The 7,839-nt window shown below is 63.0% G+C and overlaps 1 protein-coding gene across 1 annotated transcript; it reads right to left on the bottom strand.

Moving 5' to 3' along the window:
* Nucleotides 1-3,143: 3,143 nt before the first annotated feature.
* On the bottom strand, nucleotides 3,144-7,839 carry SLC39A4 (solute carrier family 39 member 4). The gene is made up of 12 exons (XM_087447188.1): nucleotides 7,612-7,839; nucleotides 6,831-7,115; nucleotides 6,085-6,280; nucleotides 5,827-5,969; nucleotides 5,567-5,738; nucleotides 5,016-5,188; nucleotides 4,716-4,853; nucleotides 4,517-4,639; nucleotides 4,269-4,323; nucleotides 3,970-4,122; nucleotides 3,520-3,707; nucleotides 3,144-3,433 (listed from the first exon to the last, which is right to left on the bottom strand). Exons 1-12 carry the CDS (start codon nucleotides 7,801-7,803, stop codon nucleotides 3,305-3,307), a joined length of 1,947 nt encoding a protein of 648 aa, XP_087303314.1. The 5' UTR covers nucleotides 7,804-7,839; the 3' UTR covers nucleotides 3,144-3,304.

Genomic DNA, 7,839 nt, shown 5'->3' with positions numbered 1-7,839 from the left:
CCGGGCTCCTGCGCCTGCGCAGCGCCGCCGCGGCGCAGCGCCTGCGGGGCGCCAGCGGCCCCTGCTGGCCGGGCGAGGCGACGCCGCGGCTCCGCTCCCCGCTCCGCGTCCAGAGCACCGGATCCCGAGCTCGCTCGAAACCCAGCGGTCCCGCTGCCGGGGGAACGCAGCGGCGGGCTGGACGCCGAGCAGACGGTCGGCGGCTCAGGGCCGGCTGGGCCAGGGGCCCCTCCTCGCCCCAGGACCCCGGGGTGAGTCCCCTGCCTAACCCAGGATGGGGGCCCCGTGTTCGAGGCGCCGTGGCAGGTGCTGGCGCCCGTGAGCCGGGCGAGCCAGCGGGGGGCCGGGAGGGAAGAGACACGACCACGCGCCAAGTGACGCCCGCGGCAAGAGCTGAGGAAGCTTCCTGGAGAGACGACGTGTCCATCTCTGCTCAGTGTTCCTCCGCAGAGCGACCCCCGCCACCAAACTCGCGCGCTGAGCACGTCCCCGGCGGCCACGTGTTTGCTGGTCCTCGCCTCTGCGAGGACCGGAGCCCCTCTCCCCAGGGCAGCGGTTTCCGCCGGTCTTGCTCACTGCTCCCCCCTCCGGGCCTGGCACCGTTGTCCACCTTGAGGACCCTGGAGGCAGGACCACGCACAGCAAAGCGGACCGCTCCTCACTTGGCAGGGACTCGCCCTACGTACCCTGGACAGGCCTGGGACACAAACCGTGGAAATTAATAAAAAGAACGTTAACTAAATTTGACGGGAGAAGGCCTGTAGGGGGAGCTCTCACCCCCATCACACATCGTCAATCACACCAAACAGGAAGAGAGGAGCCTGCATCTCCCACAGGAAGTACAACTACTTGACTGTGAAAGAAGATTTCTCTCCCCAGCCGGCAACAGCCCCGCCAATGAGAAGCCGTTGCCGCCCTGAACTGCTGCTTTCCCCCAGGGAACTTTCCTTTAGAACAGCCCCTCTTCCTCCCCCTTTTTCTCTATAAAGGCAGCTCCCCTCTTTGTTTTCTGGATTTGCCTATGGTTTGCGGTAGTATGCATGTCTATTCTTTTGGCTATTCTCAAATAAACTCATTTTGAGATAAAATAACAGGTGAATTGCTTTTTAAGTTGGCAGCAAGGACTTGCTCTAGGTACCCTGGACAGGCCTGTGACTTAGAAACAGAATCATAAGAAATAAAACAAGTAAGAAAGTATAGTCACACCCAAGAAAATGGCATAGAAACGTGGTTATGTTATATCCACATCCGCCCACTTGCTCATGTCAGCAACAGGGCTCTGAGTCTGGACCCTTGAGTGGTGGACAAAGGGGCCACTTGGATGCCCAGCCTGGTATGTGACCCCTGAGCCACACCAACCCCCTTACAAGTCATTAGAAAAACTGTAGACAAGACTGTGAGAATGTGCTGGAGGAGGCAGCAAGGGCAGAGCTGGGGCCCAGGCCAGAACACAAACTCTTGGCATCCATGTCAGATGGGCACTGTCATGTCACCCACATCACAGCTCTGTCAGCCCCTGCAGCTTGGGTCTCGTGCCTAGTGGACACTATAGTGCAGGCCACACTCTTGATGTTCCCCTGGGGCAGCACTGTGCTGGAATCCATTGGTTTTCTGCACCTTCTTCCCATACTAGGAGGCCGTTTCTGCAGGTTCAGTATTCTGGGCTGGGTTGAGGAGGGAGGTGGTAATTCCCAGACTTCTTTTCCGATGTTGGTGAAAGTTCTTGAAGAATCAATATCTCTTGGAGAGGCTGGGGCATCTGGCTACCTGTGCCAGGCCAGGGAGCTCTCAGACATGGTCCTTACTGCCCAGTTTGCCTCTGATTCCTGGCAGGTGGCACCAACCTCCCTCCAGCATAAGTGAACCCATGGAGCATAACATAAGACTGACTTTCACTCTCCTGCTCTTGTGCCAGTGGTATTGGGTGAGTGACAGGCTGAATCTGAGCTCCCCTGAGCCCCTTACTCCTTTTGCTCTTTCTTCCTACCTCTTTTCTGCTACCTAGAGGGTACATTTCGTGGTTAGAACTCTGGCAGCCATTTTGGACCATGAAGGGTGTTATGGATTGAATTGTGGCCCCAAAAAAGACATGTTGAAGACTTAACCCCAAGTAACTCAGAATGTGACTTTACTTGGAACAAGATGAGGTCATACCAGGGTAGGGTGAGCCAGTAATCCAATTTGACTGGTGTCCTTATAAGAAGAGGAAAAGAGACAGACACAAGAGAGAAGGTCATGTGAAGACAGAGGCAGAGACTGGAGTTATGCTGCCACAAGCCATGGAACACCTGGGGCGGCCAAAAGCCAGTGAAGACTCATGTAACAGGGGCCAGCCCTGTGGCGTAGCAGTTAAGTGCATGCACTCTGCTGCTGGCAGCCCGGGTTCAGATCCTGGGCACACACTGACGCACCGCTTGTCAGGCCATGCTGTGGCGGCGTCCCATATAAAGTGGAGGAGATGGGCACAGATGTTAGCCCAGGGCCAGTCTTCCTCAGCAAAAAGAGGAGGATTAGCATGGATGTTAGCTCAGGGCTGATCTTCCTCACACACACAAAGACTCATGTTAACAGATTCTTTCCTAGAGAGTTCAGAAGAGCACACGGTCTGCTGACACCTCCAGAACTGTGACAATCAATTTGTGTTGTTTCAAGGCACCCGGTTTGTGGTGGGCTGTGCTAGCCCTAGAAGACTATTGCAAGGGGACTCTGAGTATGGACGCCTCTGCTGAGGATAGTGGAGCAGAGTCAGAAGAGGCCTGGGCCCCACTGACCACAGGCTGCCCCAGACTCTGGTCTGATTATCTCCAGGCCTGGTTTTCATAAGAGAAATAAGCCCTCATCTGTAGGCACTGCTGGTTGTTTGGGTTTTCTGCTATAAGTAAATGAGTTTGACTCCTGATTGGAGACCAGGTCCCACCTGCTGCCCACAGACCCTGGCCAATTTCTCTGACTTCGCTCCCCAGGCAGGGTCTCCACATTACAGAGGAGGAGACCGGAGCTGGCTGCCTGGATGTCCCTGAGCACAGTGATCCTGGCTCCTCATCAGGGCCCCAGGCACTGCCATGGGGAAAGAGGTACCGCCCTACTCACCCGCCTTTCTTGGTGGGAGATCCTTCCCTCCCAGCAAGGAAAGCAGGCTGGGCTCTAAGGCAAGAATGTCTTTATTGAAGGTGGGTGTCGAGGCATGGGGAAGGGAGACTCTCAAAGGCGTGGGGTTCTCCAGGTACCTGCCTGTATGTTCGGGTGTGGCTGGCAGGTCCAAGGGGCTGAGATAGCTCAGGGCCAGCGAATGGGGCGGGGGCTATCAGAAAGTGATGTTGTCCTCATACAGCGAGAGCAGCAGCAGGACGGTCCAGCCGCCCAGCAGGCCCACGTTGTGCAGCAGGAAGAGGAGCCAGGGTCGCCGGTCCCGCATGTTCAGCATGGCCGGGAGCTGAGGTGGGCACTGGGTCAGCGGCCGGCCGAGAGCGCCTGCTCGGCTCCCGCCCAGGGTGGCCCCCTCCCGCCCTCCGCCCTGACCATGTCGCAGAGCGCCACGTAGAGGAACAGGCCGGTGGCTACTGCCAGGATCCAGGCCTCGCTGTTCTCGTCCACGCCGACCGCGAGCGCCACGTAGAGGCCGACGAAGGCCGTGAGCGCCGAGGCCAAGTTCAGCAGCAGCGCCCGGCGCACGGACAGCCCGGCCTGCAGCAAGGCCGCGAAGTCTCCTGGGGCGGGAGGGCGGGGTCAGGCCGATATCCCCACCCACCCCAGGCAGCCAGTCCCCTCCCCTGCCGACAGCATCCCAGACAGGCCCCGCCCAGGAAGCCCCGCCCCTCGGGAAGGCCCCGCCCACGTCCACAGACAGGCCCTGCCCCCGCCCGGCACGTCCCGCCCCTCCCCCGCCGACCACGCACACCGGGGCCCGGCAGGCCCCGCCCCCGCCCCGTGTAGCCCCGCCCCCCTCCCGGCCAGCCCCCGCGCCCTCACCCAGCTCGTGCGGCAGCTCGTGGCAGAACACGGCCAGCGAGGTGGCCAGCCCGGTCTTCCAGGAAGATGCGAAGGCGGCGCCCACGGCCAGCCCGTCGGCGAAGTTGTGCACGGCGTCGCCCAGCGTGATCATATAGGGCAGCAGCCTTAGCCCTGCGGGCGTGGCGGGCGTGGGCCGGCGTCGGCCTGGTCCCCTACTTTCGCGCCCCCCACCTCCGCGCCCCCGGCCCGCGCCCGCGCCTGCGCCGGGCACCGAATCCCTAGCTCCTGGCCCTTCCGGGTCCTCCCTCAGGGCTCACCTGGGCTCAGTCTCCGGGGTTCCTGGCTCAGCAGCTCCGGGATCTCCTCCGCTACCTGGAGGGGGTCCATGTGGATGAGCCCCTGGGCGGGGAGGTGAGGAGGGGGGCGGCGGGGCTGGGTCCCCAGATCAGCATCAGAGGCCAGGGGCAGAAGCCCTGGACTCCGGGGTGGAGGTGTAGGCGCAAGAAGAGGTCCTTTTGGAGGGGAGTCTGCGTTGGGTAGGGACGTCGGGGCGGGGCTGGCTCACCAGGTCAGCACGAGAGCCCTCGTGGGGCTGCTTGGGTGGCCGGAGCTCACTCGGCGCCAGCGGCAGGGACACGCCGTGGCTGTGGCCGCCGTGGCCGTGGCTGCAGGGCCCGTCCTTCGGGTCCTGCGGGGACAATGGCTCAGGGCCCGCCATGCCTCTGCCCTGTCCACCCACCGCGTCCAGCCCGCACGCTCCTGACCTCCGGGTGTGAGGGCAGCAAGAGGTTGAAGACGTTCTCGAACAGGAAGAAGGCATAGAGGCCGCCGAGCATGGCCACCAGGCGCCAGGTGGGCTGTGGGTCCAGGCTCTCCCCATCGTGCGAGTGCAGCCCAAGCACCTGGGGGAGCAGGGGACACTGGGCCTGTGCCTCAGGCCTCCTCCCCCCAGACAAGGAGAGAAGAGTTATCGGGCAGAGAAGGGCCCCAGAGGGGTGGGCCTTGAAGGAGGGCTGTGTAGGGGAGTCTCTAGTGGGGGAGGGAGGGTCCTGGCTGTGGCCAACCTTGGGCGTCAGGTGCAGGAGGGCATCACCGGTGAGCGCACCCACGGCCAGGCTCAGGAAGGTTTGGATGACGTAGTGGGTCGCAGTGCTGCAGCAGGCACAGGTCAGAAGCAGGAGACCGAAAATCGCGCAGAGGCAGATGATCAGTGTGGCCAGCGAACCATACAGGTACTCTGGAGGCGGGTGGTGGGGGCTGAGGTGAGAGCTTCCCTCTCACCCTGAGCCCTTCCCACTGCTTCCCAGGGGAAGGTGTCCAAGTGGGGTCCAGGAGTGAGCAGGAGCTCACCAGGGCTGCAGGTGGCCAGGTTCCGACCAGACCTCTGCTCATGCTAACCCTCTGGCCTCAAAGTTACATCCTCTTCCCTTCCAGGCCCCCCACATTTCTGTGACCCCTCTCCTCTGATGCCTCTCTCCCACCAGCCCTGGCCCAGCTCTCCCCACCCCTCCCCCAGCCCAGCGGCCACTTCCTCTTCCTTGTGCAGCCCCACCTCCATGTTGCCAGCACCCCTGGGCACAACCAGGCAGGTACAGCGGGGGAGGTGGGCACTCACTCTCCGCCTGGCTGAGCTGGTCCTGGGTGGAGGACTCTGGCTGAAGGCTGCAGGCCCCACTCAGTTGCTGCTGGAGCAGGGCAGGGCTCAGCTGGGCCCAGGCCTCTGGGGTCACACCAGCCTCCTCGGACAGTCCATACACAGCCATCACATCCCTGGCACTCAGACATACCTGGGGGTGGCAGGACAGGGGGTCTGGAACCTGAGCAGACCAGTAGGACCCCACCTCTCCCTAGGACTATGGCACATGGGTTGCTCACTGTGTCCCACGTGCTGGAGCTGCTGTTGGGGGTGGCAAGGCGCACAGGGCCCTGGTAGTTGGCCCCTTTTCCCAGATGACTGTGGTCATCGTCGTCTTCATGGGTCTCACCTATCCCCAGGTGCTGCATCAAGGCCTCCAGCTCTGGCGGGGAGAACTGAATCACAAAACCTGCATGGGCTCCAGCCCTGCCCTTCTCAGGGACATGGAGGCTGGGGGCTCAGGGCGCCCCCACTCTGTGGCCCAGCCCAGGCCTCACCAGCCAGTGTGATGTTGGGACTCTCGCTGCTGTGCTGCCGGAACACAAAGTCCACAAAGTACTCGGGGGTCGGCAGGGCCTGGATGCAGGATCCGCTCCTGATATGGTCCAGCAGGACGGCTAGCACTGGGCCTGGGCTGCCGGGAGCCCCCGCCCCTGCGGCCTCCTCCAGCAGCTGAGGCAGGTCCACACAGGCCTAGGGGAGGAGCTGGGCCTCAGCCTTGCCCACAGTGTGGCCTTCCTGGCCTCCAGCTCTGCCATCACCCCTAGTGCCACCTGGATGCCACTGACCCCAGGATCTGCCTCGACAGGGCCCCGGCCCGGCCACCTCCGAGCACCACCTCTTCCTGCTCCTGGAGACCTGGGCCCGCCTCTCCCCTCCCTGGATCCCCTTCCTGGGACCATAGCCCTTCCCCTCCCTGGCCCAATTGGTCCAGACCTCCGCCTTGCCTCCTGGGCTCCTCCCTGTCGCTCCTGGAGCCTTCTCAGCCCCTGTCCCTGGTGAGCCCCCAGTCCCAAGGCTCCTGTAGCCCCTGCCCCACTGGGTGGTGAGTATCCATTTGTGATCTCCCAGCCCAGCCCAATCTCTCCAGTGTGTCCCCAGACTCTCCCAGGTGCCCAGGAAGGCTTTTCCAATGTTCTGCCCTCCGCAGGCAGGCCTGACCCCCTAAGTGGTGTCCCCTCTCCTTGGATCCCCCTCGAGTCCTCTTCACCTACTCCCCCGGCCAGCCTGCCTGGGCACTCACCTCCTTTGCAGTGGACTGGCCAATGGCCTGGACCTGAATCCTCTGCAGCAGCCTGCTCAGGCCTGGGGTCAGGGCCTCGGGGCCCTCAAGCAGGGCCAGGAGGTGGTCGGCGCGGGAAGCCCAGCGGCCGGCCCGGATGTCTGCACATGTGCCCTCGGGGTCGCTGAGGTAGAGGGCAGCAGCAGCACTGAGACGGGCGATGTGCCCAGGCTCCAGGACTGACGCCCGAGAGGGCCCTGGCTTCTCAGGCCTGCCCAAGGCCAGGGCGTCATCTACAGACAGGCACTGTGGGCAGAGACAGGCGGGCAGGGCCAGGCGCCTGTGGCTGAGGAGCTGCCCACTTCTTGCAGGGGCCACACACACCAATCGCCACCTTCTCCCTCCCACACCCACGCACTCCCCTTGCCATCCCCTCCCCACTGTCAATTCCAGGAGTGCACACACACAGGGGCCCCAGGCAGTGGTCCTCCCATCCTGTGGTGGTTTCTTCCTGGAGCCACTGCCAATTTGATGGCCTGGGGACTGCGAGGTGGGCGGGTGGGGTGGGGGGGTTGGTTTTGGAGCTGTGTGCCCCCAGTACAGACCCCTACCCCAAGGAGCACAGGCATGTCTGAATAGGAGCAGAGGAGGGTGGGTTCGGGCCTGCAGGCAGAGCCAGGTCGCTCAGGCGGTCGGCCATCCGGCCTCGGCCCGCCTCCTGGAGTTTGCCCAGGGCCCTTTGCTGCCGGCCCTCGGGGTGGAGCGGGCCAGGGCTGGGGGACCTGTCGGGTGGGGCTGTTACCTTTCCACACGGCCCATCTGCGCAGTGCACACGGGCCGCCAGTGTATTTAACAGGCCGCCCAGTGCCACCTGGTCCAGAGCACCCTGGCCTGAGGACAGCAAGGTCAGCAGAAGGGCAGGCTGAGCTGCCATCGCGGTCACCACCAGCACAGCCAGCAGCAGCCCCGACTTGAGCTGGACCAGGCCTGCCATGCTGAGGCCCCCGCGCACTTGGTGCACTGGGGAGCC

Source organism: Ceratotherium simum, chromosome 23 (assembly GCF_057802395.1).
Source record: "Ceratotherium simum simum isolate JZ-2026a chromosome 23, ASM5780239v1, whole genome shotgun sequence".
NCBI classification, from domain to species: domain Eukaryota; kingdom Metazoa; phylum Chordata; class Mammalia; order Perissodactyla; family Rhinocerotidae; genus Ceratotherium; species Ceratotherium simum.
This window is presented reverse-complemented; position numbering and strand designations above follow the sequence as displayed.

What these genes read in the sequence shown, in the direction of transcription:
- SLC39A4 (XM_087447188.1), bottom strand. Translation starts at nt 7,803, where the DNA reads ATGGCAGGCCTGGTCCAGCTCAAGTCGGGGCTGCTGCTGGCTGTGCTG. An exon ending in CGAGCTGCCGCACGAGCTGG is followed by an intron (nt 3,708 to 3,969) that starts GTGAGGGCGCGG and finishes CTCCCGCCCCAG; the next exon opens with GAGACTTCGCGGCCTTGCTG. An exon ending in ACGTGGCGCTCTGCGACATG is followed by an intron (nt 3,434 to 3,519) that starts GTCAGGGCGGAG and finishes TGCCCACCTCAG; the next exon opens with CTCCCGGCCATGCTGAACAT.